The 21,439-nt window shown below is 42.1% G+C and overlaps 1 protein-coding gene across 11 annotated transcripts in view; it reads left to right on the top strand.

Annotated features, from left to right (window-relative positions):
* Positions 1–21,439, top strand: part of PMS1 (PMS1 homolog 1, mismatch repair system component) — a 111,673-nt gene that overhangs the window by 33,518 nt on the left and 56,716 nt on the right. For 8 of the 11 annotated variants that reach the window (XM_050916333.1, XM_050916334.1, XM_050916337.1 and 5 more), the window contains one exon: positions 21,285–21,401. The exons of 1 other annotated variant lie outside the window; for it this stretch is intronic. In XM_050916333.1, the coding sequence (XP_050772290.1) occupies positions 21,285–21,401 (117 nt within the window). Of the gene's footprint in view, positions 1–6,083; positions 7,410–9,946; positions 12,303–21,284; positions 21,402–21,439 lie in introns of those variants that run through there. 2 more of the 11 variants (XM_050916343.1, XM_050916342.1) reach the window with 2 other exon arrangements.

Below are 21,439 nucleotides of genomic sequence, written 5' to 3'. Positions count from 1 at the left end.
AGGAAGGGATGAGGACTCCAGCTGGGGGTGCAGGCTCTTGGATGGAACCGGGGATGAGGCGTTTGGGCTACAGGAAGGGTTGGGGAGTGGGGCCGAGACATTTGGAGTATGGGAGGCGGCTCTGGGCTGGGGTAGGGGATTGGGGTATGGGAGAGAGTACGGGCTCTGGGCTGGGGGTGCGGGCTCTGGAGTGGGGCCAGAAATGAGGGGTTCAGGATATAGGAGTGGGCTCCAGGCTGGGGCAGGGGTTCCCGGCCATTGGGTGCTGTGGGGCTGGCGCTCGGGACGGGGGCAGCGTGTGGAGTCCCCGTGGCCGCCCCTGCACCTAGGAACCAGAAGGACATGCTGTCTGCTTCAGGAAGCCACGTGGAGCTGAGCAGGCAGCCTGCCTGCCCCGCTGCAGGTGGCCAAATGGACTTTTCATGGCCTGGTCAGCAGTGTTGACTGGAGCCACCAGGGTCCCTTTTCAGTGGGGCATTCCAATTGAAAACCTGGCAACCCTATACCTGGGTCCACAGACCTTAGAAGAAAATTGGATTCAGCTGTCTCTAAAAAACAACTTTGATGACATTGATTTAGAGCAACAATAACTATGTCTTGTTGAAACAATTAAACTGTCCAATTTCTTGGCACTCTAATAGTTGTGAAAAAGAATGAAAAATAAGCTGCAAACACTTACTGAACTCAAGGCTTTAGAATTATGTGCTGAATGACCTCAGGTATTCAGAGTAAAGAGACGTAGCACATTTGTCATTTTAAACATAGCTTGTTTGCTGTAAGTTCTTGACCCCCCACTCTTGCTTTGGATCACAATCTTTGGTCAAGAATCTCTTTCTTGTACTCCTCTGTAATTCTAGATACTGAAGCAAAAAATGTCTCTGGACTTTAGTCCTCCTCCTTCCCCTCCACCCCCCAACACGTTAATTGTACTGTTGTCTCTTCTGTTTTTCGTCTCTGCTTCCCTCTGCTAGTGAAATTGCAACCATCATAGAAAACTGCCCAACACAGAAGCTTGTCATGAGGGCACAATAGATTTGTTTTCATTTAGTTTTATTCTTTTTAAACAATATTGTGTGTTTATAATGTTCTTATTTTTTCTCTCACTTCTCACTTTAAACCTTATTTTAAAGAGATATCAAATAAACACCTTTTTAAACAAACTGCAATATTGTTTAACCAAAAGAAGACTTCTGTCCCTGGGCTGGCTCTTTGGCTGCTGTGATATCTCCAGCACAAAATTGTCTTTTTGAGTGGGAGCTGACTATTCCTACTATGTCTTGGCATCTCTCATGTTAAGAAACAAAAAAAATAATAATTTTTAATACCAGCAATGCTGAATGCTTCTCCAATCTGGTGACTTATGGGAGATGGGTGGTTCTTGTGAATAATTCCAAAATTGTTTGGTTTCTTTAATAATACTTGAAATGTTCTGCTCTGAAAACTGACTGTAAAAATGGAATGGTGGGTTCCATGTTATTGCTCATTGTTTTCTATATCAGATCTGCTCAGTTGAAAAGTAAAAAGATGGTCTTTTTCTTGCTGCCAGCCCTGCGAAAGCACCCTATGTTCTAAGAGTCCAGTTCAGTTCTTTCCATTTGGTGCATCATACCAGTAATGGAGGTTCTGGAGGCCTCATTTAAACCTCTGTAACTCTTTATATTATGTCTTCAAGAGCACTTGTGCGTTAGAGCTAACCTGCAGTGGGTTTTCATAGATGTAAATGATTTGACTTTCTAACCAGTTTTTTGCTGATGAACAGGAAAGAATAGAATCCAACTTTCAGTGTTAGTTTTGATGACTCTGTAGAGCTCATAGGATTAAAATGCAGTAATGTCAGTAGGTGCATTTATGAATTCATCCAGGAAACAACTGTGTTGGGAAAGAAGATGCCATTTTTGCATAGTCAGATTTTAGAGTTGAACTGCAGTTCAAAGCTTGGGAAAATTTAGAAAAAAAAATCGTTCAGTAATATTAATACGGTGTGGCAAGGCGCCTTCTTGGTGTCACCAGCCTCAGCTGTTTTTAGCCTTGGTGAGATGGGCCTGAGGTAAAACAGTCTCTCTTGGCTGCACAAGGGCAGTCCGCTCCTTTTTTCAGCCAGTCTTTTTTGCTTGTTTTTCTTCCTTATGGCTCTTCTAGGTTCAGGCATTGGGCAGCTATATGCCCTGTTTCCCCACGTGCATAACATCTGTACCCTGCTCGGGGCAGGCCCCTATTTTTTGGGCTGTTGGACCTTACCCCCCCCAGTCTTTCTCCCCCAGACCCCAAGTCTCTTTGTGATCTTTGGCCGCTCTTCAGCCTCTTTCTTCCCCTCCATAGTTCTGCCTGGGGCTATGGCAACTCTGGCCCTCCGCACAGAGACTTGCCTCCTATTCTGGCGCATTCCTTCTCCGGTGGTCCGAGAAAATTATTGGGCTGCTATGTGTCTCTCTGTGTGAGGGCAACTGGCTCATCATAGGAGGAGGGATCGTTTTGACTGACCCATCCTCGTATGTCCAGTGGTAGCCCTCTCATGTACCTATCTAAAAGTATGATTTCCACAATTTTCTCTGGGCCATGGGTCTCAGGGCTCAGCCACTTTTGGGTTAGATGGATCGGGTAAAACATCTGGGGCCGTGGTGCTTTGCTGTCCTGGTATTTCCACTCGTGGAATTGCGGGGCCCTTATAGCTGTCATCATGCCAGACCTCACCAGGATCTGCACCTTCAGCTGGGGGTAATCTGCAGCTGCTTCTGTGTTCATGTCGTGGGCCTCCCCACACAGAAAAGGAGCCAGGATGCTGTCCCATTGGTTTTGGGGCCAAGCCTCCCGCAGGGCCGTTCTCTCAAACGCGAGGAGATATGCCTCTACATCGTCATCCATCGTCATCTTCTGTAAGTAGCTGCTGGCCCGCAGGAGCCAGGTCCCATGGGGCCTGTCAGGGTATTTTTCCCACTTTGAACTTTAGCGTCCAAAAAGTGGGGACCTGCATGTACCCTTCTAAGCTTAATTCCTAGCTTAGATCTGATAGCGCTGCCACCAACCAGAAATTCCAGTGTCTGGTACACTCCCTGTCCCCCCAAAACCTTCCCTGGGGGACCCAGGGCCCAAACCCCTTGAGTCTTAAAACAAGCAGAAATAAATCATTTCCCCTCCTTCTCCCTCCCAGACTTTCGCCTCCCTGGGTTACCCTGAAAGGCTACACTGATCCAAACTCCTTGGATCTTAAAACAGAGAGGAATTAACCTTTCCCCCCACGTCCTCCCCCCCCCCACCACCAATCCCCTGGTGAGTTTAGACCCAATCCTCTTGGGTCTTAAACAAGGAAAAAAATCAAATCAGGTTCTTAAAAAAGAAAGCTTTTAATTAAAGAAAGAAAAAGTAAAAATTATCTCTGTAAAACCAGGATGGAAAATATTTACAGGGTCTTCAGCTTATATAGACTAGAGGGACTCCTTCCCTGCAGCCTAAGATACAAGTTACAGCAAACAGAGGTAAAATATCCTTCCAGCAAAATACACATTTGCAAGTTAAGAAAACAAACATAAGACTAATCCGCCTTTTCTAGCTAGTACTTACTATTTTGAACATGAGAGACTGTTTTAGAAAGATTGGAAAAAGATCTGGTTGCACGTCTGGTCCCTCTTAGCCCCAAGAGCGAACAACGAACAAAACAAAAAGCACAAACAAAGACTTCCCTCCACCAAGATTTGAAAGTATCTTGTCCCCCCATTGGTCCTCTGGTTAGGTGTCACCCAGGTTTACTGAACTTCTTAACCCTTTACAGGTAAAAGAGACATTAACCTTTAACTATCTGTTTATGACAGGGCCATACATCAGGGTGGTCAGGGCCTTTAGTTGGTTCACAAGGTGGCTCGATCCTGAGCCGCCTGGCTCATCAGTAATTGATTCATCTCCTGCTGTATTCACACTGACTCCTGCTGAGTAGGCATCTGAACCCTGGTAGCCTCTTTTTGGGCCACGGTGGCCTGCACCAGTGCCTTCACTACATCCTCCATTTTTTTGTCTTCTCGTTGGGAGTGATTTACCCTGCCCTGAGAGGTTCACCACGAAGTCTCACTCAGAGCATTCCACCCCTGACACCATGTGTGGCAAGGCACCTTCTCGGTCTCACCAGCCTCAGCTGTTTTTAGCCTTGGCGAGGTGGTCCTGGGGTAAAACAGTCCCTCTTGGCTGCACAGGGGCAGTCCGCTCCTTGGCCTGGTCTACACTACGCGTTTAACTGATTTTAACAGCGTTAAACTGATTTAGCGCTGCACCTGTCCACACAACGAGGCCCTTTATATCGATATAAAGGGCTCTTTAAATCGGTTTCTGTACTCCTCCCCACCGAGAGGAGTAGCACTAAAATTGGTATTACCATATCTGATTAGGGTTAGTGTGGCCGCAAATCGACGGTATTGGCTTCCGGGCGGTATCCCACAGTGCACCATTGTGACCGCTCTGGACAGCAATCTTAACTCGGATGCAATGACCAGGTAGACAGGAAAAGTCCCGCGAACTTTTGAATTTCATTTCCTGTTTGCCCAGCGTGGAGCTCTGATCAGCACGGGTGGCCATGCAGTCCCAAATCCAAAAAGAGCTCCAGCATGGACCGTACGGGAGATACTGGATCTGATCGCTGTATGGGGAGACAAATCTGTTGTATCAGAGCTCCATTGCAGAAGATGAAATGCCAAAGCATTTGAAAAGAATCTCTAGGCTATGATACAGAGTCCACAGCACAGTGCTGTGTGACAAGCGTAACGGAAAGCCAAAGAATCAAATGGACGCTCATGGAGGAAGGGAGTGGGGACTGAGGACTCCAGCTATCCCACAGTCCCCACAGTCTCCGAAAAGTATTTGCATTCTTGGCTGAGCTCCCAATGCCTGTAGGGTCAAACACATTGTCTGGAGTGGTTCAGGGTATAGCTCGTCAATTTACCCCCTCCCCCCCGTGAAAGAAAAGGGAAAAAAAATCGTTTCTTGACTTTTTTCAATGTCACCGTATGTCTACTGAATGCTGCTGGTAGACGCGATGCTGCGGCAGTGAAGAGCAGTATCCGCTCCCCTCCCCTCCCCTCCCCGGTGGCAGACGGTACAATATGACTGCTATCCGTCGTCATCAGCAGCCCGTGAGTGCTCCTGGCTGGCCTCAGGTGAGGCCAGCTGGGGGCGCCTGGGTAAAAATAGGAATGATTTCCGATCATTCCCAGTAGATGGTACAGAACGGCTGGTAACCGTCTTCATCATAACAACTGGGGGCTGAGCTCCATGAGCCCCCTCCCTTTCATATGTAAAGAAAAGATTCTGTACTGCCTGGACTATCATAGCAGCGGGATGCTGGGCTCCTCTCCCCCGCACCGCTTAATGTCCTGAGTGGACTAATAGCAGCTGGAGGCTGCCTCCTCCTCATTTTATCTCACTAACAGGTCACTGTTTCTTATTCCTGCATTCTTTATTACTTCATCACACAAATGTGGGGGCACTGCAACAGTAGCCCAGGAGAGTTGGGGGAGCAGGGAAGCAACAGATGGGGTTGTTGCAGGGGCACCCCCTAGAATGGCATGTAGTTCATCATTTCTGCAGGATCTGACACGGAGCGGCTGGGCTCTCTGGTTCTCTAGTACACTTGCCCCATATTCTAGGCAGGACTGACTCTATTTTTAGATACAACGTAAAGGAGGGAATGACCATTCCATTTTTGTCTTTGCACCCCCGGCCGACCTCAGCCAGGGACACCCATGACACCCATGACAGCAGCAGACAGTACAGAACGACAGATAACCGTCATCTCGTTGCCAGTTTACAATGGCACAGCAGACGGTACAGAACGACTGATAACTGTCTCTGCTATCATGCAAAGGCAAATGAATGCTGCTGTGTAGTGCTGCAGTACCGCCTCTGTCAGCGGCATCCAGTACACATACATTGACAGTGACGAAAGGCAAAACAGGCTCCATGGTTGCCATGCTATGGCATCTGCCAGGGCAATCCAGGGAAAAAGGGCTCGAAATGATTGTCTGCCGTTGCTTTCCCGGAGGAAGGAATGAGTGACGACATTTACCCAGAACCACCCATGACAATGATTTTTGCCCCATCAGGCACTGGGATCTCAACCCAGAATTCCAATGTGCGGAGGAGACTGCGGGAACTATGGGATAGCTACGGAATAGCTACTCACAGTGCAACGCTCCAGAAATCGACGCTAGCCTCGGACCATGGACGCACATCGCTGAATTAATGTGCTTAGTATGGCCGCGTGTACTCGACTTTATACAATCTGTTTTCCAAAACCGGTTTATGTAAAATCGGAATAATCCCGTAGTGTAGACGTACCCCTTCTCTCAGTCAGTCTTTTTGCTTGTTTTTCTCCCTTTATGGGAGGGAATGCAGCCTTCCCTCCTGGTGAGGCTCGCTGTCTTGCTGCTCCTCAGCTACTGGCAGCTTGACTTCCCTCTCCCTCTCTCCAACAGGGAAGGGTTTAAAAAGGTCTTAGGGCACCCTTAATTGGTATCAGCTGATCCTAATTGACCTCAGGTAACTCTCTCTCAGCTGATCCTAATTGATCTCTGGTAACCCCTTCTCAGCTGAACCTGGTTGACCTGTAGTCACCCCTTCTCAGTTGATAAGGAGGAGAGCCTTTTACCCTTCTGGAACTGTTTTCTACTGCACCCTTGCAGCCGTCTGTCCTGAGTTTATCACAACGGGCAGAGATTAGTAGCAAAGTGATGGGCAGTTTGCTGAGAAACACTAGGATCCTGTCGGTAAAGAATCAGGAATACTCAACATTGGCATTTTCATGGGTTCCTATATCTCTACCTTACATATTATATAATTTGAGTAATAATGTGTCTGATTTTCCTTCAAACCCAGTCTTTTTAGAATAGTGCATTGTTAATATGGATTAAAATGATTCCCTGTCATTATGAAACAAGGACACTTAGAGGATAAGTTTGTTCAGTAGATTGATAATGGTTCAGGATAATGGAACTGTGGCCAAAAGTGGTAGGAGCCAAGAGGCCATCTGGTATGTTGGGCACTTGGTGCTTATTTCAAAGGGAAATCTTAGTCTGTTTCCATGTGAGCAAATTTCTCTATCGAACTATCAACCATTCTGGCAGTTTTGAGAAAGATACCAACACTGAATTAGCTTGGCCTCTCATGAAGAATGAATTATCTTCTCATCTTCAGAGGTAATTACTCCATATCAGGATTCAGGCACACTATTCGGGGCAATATGAGACAATACACCAGTATTGCTCCTACTTACATGCTGTATTTGCTTTTAGGAAAAAGATAGGACATTGTTTTTTAGGGCTGTTTATCTTCACAAGCACTTGATTTTTGTAAAAAAAATACATAAAAATAAAGAAAAAACCAAGAAACCCAGAGATTTTCCAACACAAGAGGTCACTCATTAGCTATTGCTGAGCTGGGAAAACCATAAGCAAACAAGGTTTGGCACAAACCAAGGGGTATCTCTGATTGTTTTAAAACTATTAATGTGTTAAAATGGTCTGGGTATGGATTCATTTTCTTTGCTCCATTTTTACTACTGTTAAGATCTGTTTGAAGATACAAACTGCAAATACTTTGATAAATAGATTTAACTTCTTTCTAGTTTCACTCTAGTTTTTATAAGTACTTCAACATTCTTTACTTAAATTCTAACTTGTAATTTCTTTCATCAATTCTACATACTTACCCTTTTACAGCAATAGCACTGTTAAATAGTACCTTATTTGTCTTCTTTCTTCAGAAGCTGAAGAACACCATTATCACAAGGCTGTTGTAATCCACAGCAATAGATCTGTCTACCTCATTCTGATACTACTGTCCTACTGTGTGCTAGAAATGTACTCTAACATAGTATTTTCCAAGTATTTTGTGGTAAGCTTGGGATAACAACATTTCTCATGGAGTACCTGGATTTATGGCTAAGACCACCTGTTAAATAAATAAGTGGTTATATATAATCATTCAAAGGCATTGCTAGAATCCTGCATTGTGGGGCTGTGCCAATACCTTGTGCTGCTGTGGAAGAAAACGGACATCCGGAACGAGCTCAGGTTTCAAAGCAGAAACACCGTAGTCTTTTTGGTGGTTTGCATGTTCATTTGCATGTGTCGAAAGGTGGCTTGAGACGCCTGTAGCTCTCTGTTGGGCACAGAGAGCAGCCAAATCAGCTCTGAGGACTGGGCTCTTTCAGGGGGTTATTTTTGTTGCTTTTTTAAAAGAAGAGACTGAACAGAAAGCCGTGGTTGAGAATTGGAGGGAATGGGGGAGAAAGTGAAGTAGAGAAGGTTGACAGTTGGGAATACAGTCAGGATAGTTTAATATACTGCATAATAGGGACCTTGACAATGAGGGCTAGTCTACATGGTGCATTAGTCCGCATCAAAGAGGTGTAAATTCTGGTTTCCTATCCTTTCCCAGGTAAAAGTGTGGACCCTTCAAACAGTACCACTTAATCATGCACGAAGGAGCTTTTAGTGTGTGCCAGCAGGGTCCACATAGGCTAGTCAGTGCGCAGCACACTGGTGTCTGTAGAATTTACATCCTTGTGGTGCAGATTAACACATGGTATACGCAAGCCCTAAGCGGTAAAAGCTGTACAGATGAAGGGGAGTCTTTGGCCAAAGGCTAGGACTGGCTAAAGAATTAAAGGAGAGTGAAAAAACACAACTTTTACCTGGGAAAGGATGTACTGTACCTGTGCAAACAGCTTATTCATAGGCCAAGTCTTTCACATGTGCAAGTCTGAGGTTAGGCCTTTAAACCCATTGAGCCCTGTGAAGTTAATAGGGTCTACCAAGTGCTCAGCATCTCTGAAAATCAGGACTCTTATTCAGTTGCCTTTCTGAAGATTTTGTATCTTTTGGTCCTTAGGTTTAAAACATTTGGCCATAGGTTTAAGAACATACTGTATTCTGCTCCATTTCTGCCACTTGATTTACTAAACAGTGGGTGTCATGCTCCTTCTGACTGAAGTTTCTAGAAATTTATCTTGCTGTTACGCAGTCCACTTGCTTGTCACATCCATTTGTTATATAAAAAAAAGAAAATTTAAAATACTGTATGAAGAATCAACAACAGCTCTTTATGCTTTTTGAATTAATTTCTAGAAAACTACACTTTGTTTTCTCAGTCTCACTGAGTATATTTATCACTGAATTTCTGAAATAGGAAATGCTTGGTTGCTTTTATGTCTGCTAAAAATGTTTTGTTTGCGTTAGCAAGTAAATATTGATTCAGTTTGCAAATCAACCCTTGAAGTACGATTGCTGTTTTGACAGCTTGGATCAACTAGTGCTCCTTCTTTTTATGAAGGTTTATCCTGCCAAGACATTCTTTAAATACTGATAATGTTGATCCTCTTGCCAGTTTGGGTATGTTAGAAAGAGGTATTTTTTCTTCCTTCATCACCGTGTTCCTTGAGAGCATATTGAATAATGAGACAGACAAATAGAAACAATTTACAAGAGTATTCTGAGAGTTTATTTCAAGTTGACACTACCTGATGGAGAACCAGGCACATTCCAGAGTTAGCTACTCTTGTTTAAACAGTGTCAGACTTTTCAGTCCCATTTGCCATATTACAGCCACCTGTAAACTCCTGGTATATTTTGCACTATAAAGATGGTTGTCCCCTGGCATTGGAACTTTCTCATTGCCACAGCAGCTACAACAACTCCAAATGTAAAATCTGTAACAACTAGCTAAATCACTAGTAAATGTGAGCGTTTGCATGCACTTTGATCTGCTGTTTGCGAAATTCCTTAACATGTGGAAAGGAAGACAATACATAAAATTTCCGTGTGTCACAATGAATAGTTGTATTCCAGCCATCTGTATCGGTCCACGAATAGTCAAGATATGTTTTAGGTTGCTAAAGTTACTGTAGAAGTACTGACAATTTCAGATACAGCATCTTGGAGTGATTATGAGCTATCATTTCTCACAGGTCCTGCAATGAACCACTGCGCTCGAAAGAGGGGTTGGAGGCAGCACCCAGCACGGCAGTTGCAGCTGCTGCCATGAGACTCAAAGATAACTCAGGGATAAAGGGATTCCATACAGATGGTTTTAGACCCCAGCAGATCTTGGTAAATCAATGGGTTTCAGGATTAAACCTCCTTTAACGGAATAATCAGATGGAAACTCCACAAGTAATACCAGCGTGATAAGTATTTCTAAGATACCTAAGATAGGTGCGATGAGATTCCCAATATGATCCTTAAAGCTCACAAAGCTGCACTGGCATAGTTAGCTGTATGCCATTTCTGACTTTGACAGCTCTGCTTCACTCTCTCCTGGGCTCCTCGACTAGCATCAGGGGCATGTCAGGGAAGGGAAAAAGTGTGGTTTGAGTGCACTGCACTGTGGTTTTCTGCTGATGTAAAATCCTATTTACTTCCATTGTACATTAGAGAAGACTTATGGTTGCTTTAATTTGAGTCAGGGCTGAACTATCACTTGCAACCCCTAGGATTGGGGGAGCTCGAAGCTAAGATATTACCACCTGTGTCATTCTAGACCTGTCCACCCCAAAATCCTACATCAAGCATAGATTGGCCATACCCGAGACTGGGGCAACAGAACTTCCTAGTCCCTGTGTGAGGAAGACCAGTATGGGTGACAGTTGAGCTCTGTATCTTTAATATGCAGCATTCAAAAGCTTTTCCTCAAAAAGTTCCAAGCCTAGCCTATTTTGGAGTGTGTCTTTTCTGGAACATGTGTGACGATACATCTTTGTTTGGCTGTGGGCTCTATGATAATTTGACACACATACTGTTGACCAAATGTCTTAATTTTTTACTGTTCATCCTGATAGTCCCTTCTTTCATTTTTTTCTGCACATAGGAGGTTAGTGCAGTACTGTACATGATAGTAAGTATGTGGACAAAAATTGTGAGTTGATAAGTATATTTAAATGAATTGAGTGGCACAGTTACATTTGTGCAAAGCAAATATGTCCATTCTTATTTCTGTGCTCTTTTCTATAGAAGTTTATTTAAGGCTGATTGTATTTCTCCATTATTACCAAGTGTGTACTCCTGTTCAAAACAAAACCTTAACTAAAGCTTGATTTCCTCGTCTGAGTCAGAGAGCTAGGATGATACAAATATTTCAGCCATCTTAAATTGTTTCAGGCTTTGTTTTAATTGTTTCAAACTTCGTATTTTTGTAGGGTAAAAAAATAAATATCAAATAACCCAATCAACAGGAAAAAATATCTTGTCATATCGTAAAGCTGTGTATTGGGTATTCCTGTATATGAGTCTTGCTTAAGTTACACAGAATCTTGTGTAGTACTTGCTGAACTTTTAGCAGAGGGTTAGATAAAATAATCCTAAATCAGAATACTTTCCCTTATATGTTAAATGAGTTGAATTGTGTGAAGTTAACTTGGTTAGCACATCCAGAGTCTGTGCCCCCCAAAAAGATGAGCATTGTGGTAACTGGGAACTGTAAAGCACAAACTTGAACCTTTTAATAAAATGGAATTCAAATTGATATTGAAGCAAAATGCATTGCTCAGGTCAAATTCTCTAAGATTTAACCCCCAAACACACTATATAAATCTAGTAGTATTTTCTGCTGAAGGAAAAATACTTGTTTGGAGAAGGCACAAATGATAGTGGAACCCGGTAAGTAATTTTATCTTAGTACAAATTGAAACAGCTCAATATGTTTGTCACACATTCTAGTGAGGTGAAATTCACCCCTGGGCAGATGGCCAGCACAAGGCCCATGGACCACTTGAAACTCCCACATCAGTGCACAAAATAGGGCTTAAGTGGTGAATAGGTCTTGTTCTAGCCCTTTTGCCCAGGGTTGGATATAATTTCTGGTATGGGAAAATTCAGATTTCACAAATTAAGCATCTGTTGGCTTGTTTTCCCTCCAATGGTTAAAATTTGCACTTGTCTCGGGGACATGCACCCCACTACAATTTTTATTTCCACATTCAGCTATAAAAAGATCTGTCATAGGTCTAATCGAGTATGGCAGTTCCTATCTCTCCAGTGTCTTGTTTCTGACCATGGTCAATATCATACTTCAGAGGATGGTCAAGAAACCTCTCAGCAGGCCAATGTGGAATAATCTGCCCCTCATGAAAGTGTGGTCCTAAACTGTAGTAGTTAGGGATTGTCTTAAGCCTTGAAGTATTTTTGTCTCCTTTCCAAAACATTTATTAAAGCATATTAACTATTATAGCGCTGGATATTCTTGTTATCCATAGCAGTGTCCAATTCCTTTTTGAATCTTGGTGAGTTCTTGGCCTCAGTGACATCATGTGGCAATGAGTTCCACAGTCAAATTATGCTCTGTGTAGAAAAGGTATTTCTTTTTATGAGTTTTGATTTTTTATTTTCAGTTTCATGGAAAGTCCCTTATTTCTCGTATCATAACATTTCATGAATAAAAATTACACATGTACCTTCTCTGTACCATTCACTATTTTGTATATTTTCATCATGTCCCTTCTTGTCTCCTTTCAAAGTGAACAATCCCAACCTTTCAAGTTTCTCTTAATATAAGAATTTTTCAGTGCTTCTGATTATTTTGTTGCTTGTCTCATTAGCACACTCTAATTCTGCAAGATCTTTTTTGAGATGGGGATGAACCATTATTTATATAATGATACAGTAGAAGCCCATTTATCTGGTCTAATTACCAGGGCCAGATCAGATAATCAAAGCTCCGGATAAACCAGAGAATGGGACAATGTGATGCTGTAGCACCATCTAATAGAGGCATGAGAGATCATCTGCTTCTGGCCCTGGAGTCCTGGTTGTTCGGTAAATGCAGAGAGCTGGTTAAGGGAGGGTCGGATAAACAGGGTTCTATTGTATTATATATTCTGTATTATTCTCCATACCATTGCTTGTGCATCCTCTAATTTTGTTTGCTTTTTGATTGCAGCTGCACACTGAGCAGAGATCTTTATTGAGCAATCTACAGTAATGCTCAGGTCCTTTTCCTCAGTTGATAGGATCAATTTAAATGCCAGTCAGTTTGTGGTGATGATGTAAAATTGGAGCATAAGAGTGGTAAATTAGGCCTCTAAACTAGAAGTTTTAAAGAATACATGGGAATTGTGGCTGAGAATTGACTCATAACTTAGTAGGTTTGGGTGTTTTGGATATTTAAAATGTAATATTTTCTCAGAAGAGAAAAGTAGAATTGTTATCAATGTTCTGTCATAAATCTAGAGCAGCGGTTCTCAAACTTTATTGCACCGCGACCCCCCATCTGACAACAAAAATTACTACACAACACCGGGGGGGGGGGGGGCGAAGCCTGAGTCCACCTAAACCCCATTGACTGGAGAGGGGAGGGGGGACAAAGCCAAAGCCCAGGGCTCAGTCCCAGGCAGGGACCTGTAACCTGAACACCGTAGTCCAGGCCTGAAGCCCTTGGGCTTCAACTTTGGCCCCAGGCAGTGGTTTCCACTCCAGGCCCCAGCAAGTCTAAGCCAGCCCTGGCGACCCCATTAAAATGGAGTCGTGACCCACTTTGGGTTCCCGACCCACAGTTAGAGAACTGGTGATCTAGAGTAATGCTGTAGTGAATCAGGTCAGGCACTTTGAATTCCTGTGTGTGCAGTTACACCTGACTGTGGTTTTAGTCTTCAGAACTTTCCAGTTTACTACTTCATTTTTAACTGTTTTGTTTAACGGTGTTGTTTTAACACTGGACAGGACTCAGGAGCCCAAAAACAGCTTACATTACAGGGAGGGGGCTGCTCCTCCAGTGCCTTGCATTTTGTAGAATTAACATGTATTTTATATGACTGTTGATTTGATCCAAAACCCACTAAAATCAATAGGAGTCTTTCCATTGATTTCAGTGGGCTTCAGATTAGACCCAAATGAGATGCAGCAAATGAAGAATCAGGCCCTTTGATTTGGAATTTTTCCTCCGAGGAGCAAGTCTTCTGCAGTTGTGTTTGAAGGTTTGTAATCTTCATACATGCAATCCTCAAAGAAGCACATTAAATCTATAACAATCTTAAAGTATATGAGTGTACAGGAATCTAAAATAGTGGCTACCTCATAGTGGGTGCAGTCAGGACTCTGCAGACTTTGTTTTGTCATGAGCCTTCAACCTATTTATTTTTTAATTGAAAAGGACTTCGAGTTTTGTGAAAGGTGCTGGATTAACAACATTGCAAACTGTATACCCGCAGAGCCTATATGCTGGTGGTGTAGGCTTCCCAATTGCCCTGCCAATGTGCCTCAGCCTTAACCTGGAGGGTAATTTAGTCTTTATGTCTTTCCTCTTTGCCGAGGAAGCCAAACAGGATGCTAATTATGGTATGGTTTTTTTGTGATGTGAGCACCTGCCTACTAGGAATTGTGCAGTGACCATCAACTCATTTTACATCAGCCGCCGAACAGCTGTCAGATGGTGACAACCTTTGGTCACTACCAACCTGGATTGAATTTGAACTGGTGACCTAGAGGTGAAATGCTCTGTATCCTATTACTAATTCCTTGAGCCATCCAGTTTCCCATCCATCACACTTTTCAAGTGACAGCACAGTATATATGAGAAATCTCGTAACAATGACTGGTTCAAGTGTACAGTATGTACTGCAATACCTAATACATGTCTTCAGCTCTTGCAGGCATTCATACTGCTTTACTTTGTATACACAGGGGACGGATTAGGAGAGGAAGCCATGAGGAAATTATTTATAATAATTTCTTGGAGGTGTGCCTTTTTATAATCTTGCCACTGTGTTTTGTTACAGTGATATCCTGTGTTGGTTTTGTTGACTAATAATAAATACTAAAAAGCAAAGGCTTTTAAATGTGCTCTTAAAAATGGGATTAAGTTCTCAGTCTCCCACTGCAATTTGTGTAATCTCACTGATTCAAACTATCTACTTGTCCTGCCCCCAAAAAATAAATAAAAATCTCGTGTTGACAAAGCTCTAGAGGAGTTTTTATTTGATCAACCCCTCTGCAGAAACAACATGGACCTGTGAACTTTTCCCTACAGTTTAGGAATCCATATACATTACTGTTTTAATGAAAAAACATTACCACCACCACTACCCCTGGTGAGAGATCACATCTGGACACTGCAAGTTTTACTTGCAGAATTGCCTCCTTATTCTGTCATGCATGGGAGCAGAGTTTCTCTATCCCTTCCCTATGGATCTGGCAGAGTGGGTTGGTCAGAGAACTTGCAGCTCTCTCTAAAATCTGTGTGGATTATGGGGGCTTTGTTGGAGGCTAGGGCTATCCACAGAGAGGCCCTGTGACCCTGCAGTGCCTTCCAGTTCCTCTTAATGCCTTCCAGTTCTTTAGCAAGCATGACTGTTAGCCATCATGCTGTCAAGAGCTTCTCCACCACCTGCTTCTCTGAAATGTCTCCCTGCTTGGGAGGGTGTGCTCACATCGCTGAGGGGAAACCTAAGTGAGTAAGTTAGTGCTGACAGAGTCAGCATTAATTTACTCAGGAAATCCCTTGGGTTTGTTGGGGGTGGGGAGATAATGCTGTGGAAAATTACTATCCCCCAAACTTGCCTGTAGCCCACCCCTTCCTTTCTGCAGTGTCTGATATCTACTGAGGCATATGTTTGTGTTAGAGGCCAGGGGGAGATGTATGTGGAGAAGAAGCAGCTAATGCCATGAAGATGGCACACTTCAATTCCACATCTTTTTGGGTCCCTTCCACCTATAGAATGGATAGGACAATTGACCCTTAATCCTTAGAGAATCTTTAAAATATTTGAGGGTTGGAGGAGAGGTTCCCCCACCCTTTAAGTTACTATTAAAAACTGGTGACAGGTTTCAGTGGTAGCCATGTTAGTCTGTATCAGCAAAAAAAAAACAAGGAGTCATTGTTGCACCTTAGAGACTAACAAATTTATTTGGGCATAAGCTTTCGTGGACTAGAACCCACTTCATCAGATGTCTAAAGTAAAAGATGCAGGAGCAGGTATAAATACACGAAAGGATGTGTGTTGCTTTAACAAGTGTTAAGTCAGTCTAACGAGATACTTAACAGCAGGATACCAAGGTAGGACAAATAACTTTTGAAGCGGTAAGAGAGTGATCCATTACAGACAGTTGACAAGAAGGAGTGAGTAACAGTACGGAGGAATTAGTATTGGGGAAATTAGGTTTTGTAATGACAAAATGATTGGGTCATTACAAAACCTAAATTTAATTTCCCCAATACTAATTTCAAGGCAGATTATTAAACATATAAATATACTAATGCTGACAAGAACAGGGAGAGAATCCAACATTCATGTGTATGCCTGCTAAGCAGAAGAAAGTTTGGCAATGTAAGTTTAATTTAGATGCCCTTAGGTTTACCTTGACAAGACTCTCAACTATAGTTTCTTCCCCATAAAAATGTATTATTGATTATTGATTGACCATAAGGAGAAGGTGGTGTAATTGTTCCTTTACCTTCCCTATAGCTCTAGCCACTTCTCCTCCCAGTTTATTTTAATTTTCCATACTTCCTAGTAGACAGGCTATAATATTTATCTTTCAGTGGTTAGTAGTGACTTTCAGTAACGCTTGCTGGAGGCTGTCGCCAGTTTGTCACTTTTCTGTTTTAATAATCCGGCTAATCTGGAGTTTTATAGGAAAATTTGGGAAATTTGCAATTTCTCTATACACACATCCTGTAAAACCCCCACAAAAGCTGGCAGCCTCTTTCCACTTTTCAAAAAAAGATTTATGGCCTGATTCAAGAAACACTTAATCATTCACTTAAGTCTATTCTTATTCAGGACATATTCATGTAATATGCCTTAGCTTTCATGCTATAAAATGCCAGTCGAGACGAGGCACTCTAGTGTTTACCACATTATGTTTCCCTCACCTAGCTACTTTACAGTAAAAATTACATACTTGTCTCCACTATGATTTTAGAGCATGATAGCTAGCATGTGTTAGTTATCACCTGGTAAATGCACACATTTTTTTTGGCAGTGAAGACAAAACCTTTATGGATGTAGCGCCTTTCAGCTAAGGATCTCAATGTGCTTTGCAATGTCAGGAAAGATTAATTACTCCCATTCATCAGCTAGGTAAACTGTGGTTCAGGCAGGTTAACTGACCCACTGAAAGTTACACTGCATCAGTGACAGAGTCAGAATAGAATCCAGTTCCCTTGACCTCCGATTCTCTGTTTTGACTATTAGATTTTCTCTTTTGCTGGTGAACAAGCACAATTATGCTGGTAAAAGTATTAACATGGCTGCTGGTCAGAGTATTAAAAAGCAAGGCTGATTGAGGAGTGATGTCTGGCCCTATGACCTTCCTTGTTGTCTTTGGAAAGAATCACTCTGAAGAGCTCTTGTTCTTCACAAGCATAAAGGCATTGTTCCCAGCTCCTGCTGTGGGATGCAAATGAGGGACTCTTTCCCCACTTATTATGCATCTGCTCAAAAGACCAAGAATAATCTTGGCCTATATATGTGCTCTAAAATTTAGCAACAGAGATGTATGGTCTGAATGATGTGGGGGGGGGTATAATTTTAGAAAATGTATGTACTGTATACACAAACTCTGAATGTGTCAGTACACTAATCTGTGCCCGTGAAATAGATATTTATGTGTTATGGCTTTTTATGCCTTCTAATTCATGCAGTGCCCCTCAATGAAATGGAGAGGGAGCCAGGATATATTTGGTCAGCTCCAACAAAACCTAAGATGGTCTGTATGTAATAATATATCTTTAATTAGGGTGTTTTTGCAGTGTCATCATACTGACTAGAGTCAGATTCTTACTTGGCTCATCACAGACTCCAGGCTTATGTGACCTAGAAAATATAGGGGTGTGTGTGTGTATATATTTTTAGCACAATTTCAGGGCATAAGCAAGGTTATAAAAATCAACTGTTGCAGGAAACTCACTGAGAAGTACAGACACTTTCAAAAATAAATATAAGTAGCATTTCTTCTTAACAACTTTGATTCTTCTTTTTCAAAACCTGTTGGTGAAGTCAATGCATTTATAATGTATTCTTTAGATTACCAGTTATTTTTAAAGTATCATGCCGTGTTGTTTCATAGTGTGCAGCCAGTTCTGAAAATGAATCTAAACCAATCTGTTGTGTGGTTACCCGATATGCACGTTTAACTAGTTGACTGACCTCTGCAACGTGAGAACTTTGAGCTAACATGTTCTAGTAACTAGATTCAGGAGTTTTGCCTACAGCTTTTAATCTTGATATTTAAGAAATAATTGATCAGTAAAAATGTGTCCCCAAATTGTTAGCAGTTGCCTCTTTTACAGAGTTTGCATTTAGTAAGTTCTTATGTTCCATAGCTTTCTTAAGGCCGTTTATTGAAATGAACTTTTTTCAGCCATTCAGCAGGTCAGGCAGTGCAATGACATCCTTGCATTAATCAGCAGCTAGGATTTGTATCTGTACCTGTGGCATCATGTTAATACAAGCTAAAATAAAACAGTGTGATGTTTATATTAGTTGTGTCACAAGCATCTTTCTCAGTTTGGTCACACGCACTGGAAATATAATATCTAGTAAAGATAAATTGGCACTTTTGATCATTTAAAATGTAGATATAACTCAAAATAGAAGCAGTAACAAGTATTTTTTTTAAAGAGGAACTCTAAAGGGAAAATTCTTTCCTCACTGTTTTGAGGATGTTTATGCGGCAGGGAGTAGAGAGAGGCACAGAGAGGAAGAATTTCCCTCCTCCACTACTCACTCTATGAAGCATCAGCAATACCACTTCAGAGCTGCTGCTAAATCCTCAAGGCAGCAGTTGCCCCTCTGTCTACTGTGCTCACCATTCAGCAGCAGAGTGGGAACCTCAGTGGAGCTCCTATGGAACTCCTAGAAATGTGGCTCTTCTCATTCTGCTGTCCACCCCCAGTGAACCAGAACCTCCAAATTCAGGGCTTTTCAAGCTTGCAGTGGAAGGAGAAGGTGATGGTCACAATGATCCCATGACTATATTCTTATACTCTAAGTGAGTTAGACTCAAGTAGCAAGTCCAGCAGTACAATGCTCAATGTGTTTGATGTGTAATTAGAAGAAATAAAGATTGGGGAGCAATTGTAGTCTCCTATATCTGCAGCCTGAACATTCCAAATGTTATGGAGAAAGCGAGTATCATTTTTACAGGAACTCAATGTTCTTCAATGGAATGCACCTTGCAAGGCAAGGAAATAACTTGGAGGACAGGTGGGATTTTAAGGCTCTGTATTTCTTGAGGTTATAGGTATATTTTTTGCTCAGTTATTATATTTATAACTCATATCCGGTACTTGAATACTATGAATCACTTTGTATTTCTTGGATGCCTTGCACATATTAGGACACTTTAAATTCAGCATTGTAATGCAAACATATTTCAGGTTAAATCTAACATTTTTAATCTTAATTTATCCTGTTGTGCTTAGGTGCTGAAGCCCTTGGGGAATGTTGCACACTAAAATACACTTAGATGCAGCTATATGATTACTATAGACAACATGAAGCACTGGTTAAAGTCTATGTATAATTATAAAGATTTTTAGTGCTCACTAGGAGAGCGGATTTAGTCAGACCCCTCCCGTTAATTTCAACATGAATTGTGTGGCTGAATCCTCTAGTTTACTTTGAAAACCTCAGCTAAGGTATGTCATTAATATCTGTAGCAGATATTTGCTGGGAGACTGTAATGGTTCTGAGGGAGCTCAAGCTATTGTAGTTTGTCAAGTCATTCATCTGTGGATTTGTTTACACAAATACTTAGTTTGTGGCAAGCTGGGATGTCCCCCTCCCCCACTCTCATTATGGCAGGGGACAAGGTGGGTGGGACCCCTCAGGCAGACCCTGCTGCCCCTCCTCCACCTGACCCCCCATCATCCCTCCCACCCTCTACCACCGCTGCTGAACCACCTGCTAACGCCCCTGCTGGGGCACTGGCAGCAGCAGGCAACGGGGTGACCTCCGCTGCTGCCATGTCCCTTAGCCCCTGCAATTCTGGGGGAGCCCCCCCCAGCCGGCGGGAAAGGCCAGGGCAAAAAGAAGGGTAAGAGCCCTGGCAGAAAGACTAGCTTGCTGCATGCTAAGTGTTTGTATAGATCCTGCTGCTGTGTACTAAAAGTTCTTTAGTGTGCTTTGATCTCTCCCACTTTGAAATGGGAGTAGATTAAAACACACTGGGGAACTGTGCCATAGCATGGTCCACAGGGCTAGAGTATGGTGGGCTAGTGTGGGGTAGATTTACACCCCATGTTGCCAAAAATTAAATTCATGTAGGCATCTCTGTATCTTAAACTCCTGTATACCTGAATATGTGTCTGAATAGTATAGATGGTAACAGGAGCAGCAGTCCTTAGTATTTTTCATGTTAAATCTCATAGGTATCTAGGAGCAGTTTAAAAAAATAAATAAATAAAAGCTCTTAATACATACCACCCATTTTTTTCTTCTAACTTACCCAAAACTAGGGGATTAACTAAAATTCAAGGTTCTATGTTAACATTGGCACAAAATGACAAAAGCTAAGAGGTTCAAAGCTAAGTCTGTACTTCTGTCTTGGACCCTGTCTTCTTTAGGAACTGAAATCCAGTGTAACTTGTCTATGTAGGGGCTTGCACCTACATAGCAAGGTGTATAATTAATTGGATAGCCTTCGTTATTGTTCTCAACTGTATAGCATTTTACAAAGATGTGAGTAAGCAAGCAAGCATAATTTCCTTCTTTATACAAATAAAGGCAGAGAGAGTGATAGTTAGACACTGAGTCTAGGAACAGAAATCTAACCTAATGATTCCCAGGCCAGTGATTTATACTTTGGCCATGGTACTATGAGCATCACAACTCTTATGTTATGATACCAGCCAGTATGAAGAATTTGCAAGATGCATTTTTAGGACCCTCAATCTGATTCAGTTACAGTCATACAAACCCACTGACTACATGAGTGCGGAGTGTATCCATAATATATTCTTTTGCTGATTATTTTTCAGCAATTGCACAAATTTCAATTCTTGCAGAAATCCTTGTAAGTTAAAGTTACATCCAGGATCAATATATATGTGGGAACAGATTCCTTCATTTTCTTGTTCTTTATTTAAACTAGGAGTAAGATTTTATGAGAAGATATATCATAAAGTACTGTCACGTGCATGTTCATACTAAAGCTATGAATGCAAGAGGATCAAAGTATAGAACATTACATGTCCTGTATAAGTGTGCAGTTGTGTATATATGTTTTCAGTCGTGAAATGTTGCAGATGACTTGAGTTCAACAAACTTAAATATAATGTCAAAAATTTGACTCTGTGCCATTTTGTTTCAGGCAGTTATTTGGCAAAAGACCAGGGTGTCAGATCACAAAATGTCCTTTATGTCAGTTCTGGGAACTGCCGTTATGGGCAGCATGGTACCTTTTCAACATCGCTGTGAAGATCCTGAGGTAAATTTTTAAACCTTCTTCTCCCAGCCCCCATGAAA

The sequence above is a fragment of the Gopherus flavomarginatus genome, chromosome 10, assembly GCF_025201925.1.
Source record: "Gopherus flavomarginatus isolate rGopFla2 chromosome 10, rGopFla2.mat.asm, whole genome shotgun sequence".
Classification (NCBI taxonomy): domain Eukaryota; kingdom Metazoa; phylum Chordata; order Testudines; family Testudinidae; genus Gopherus; species Gopherus flavomarginatus.
Note: the sequence above shows the minus strand (reverse complement) of the source record. Positions and strands in the feature narration are given on the sequence as shown.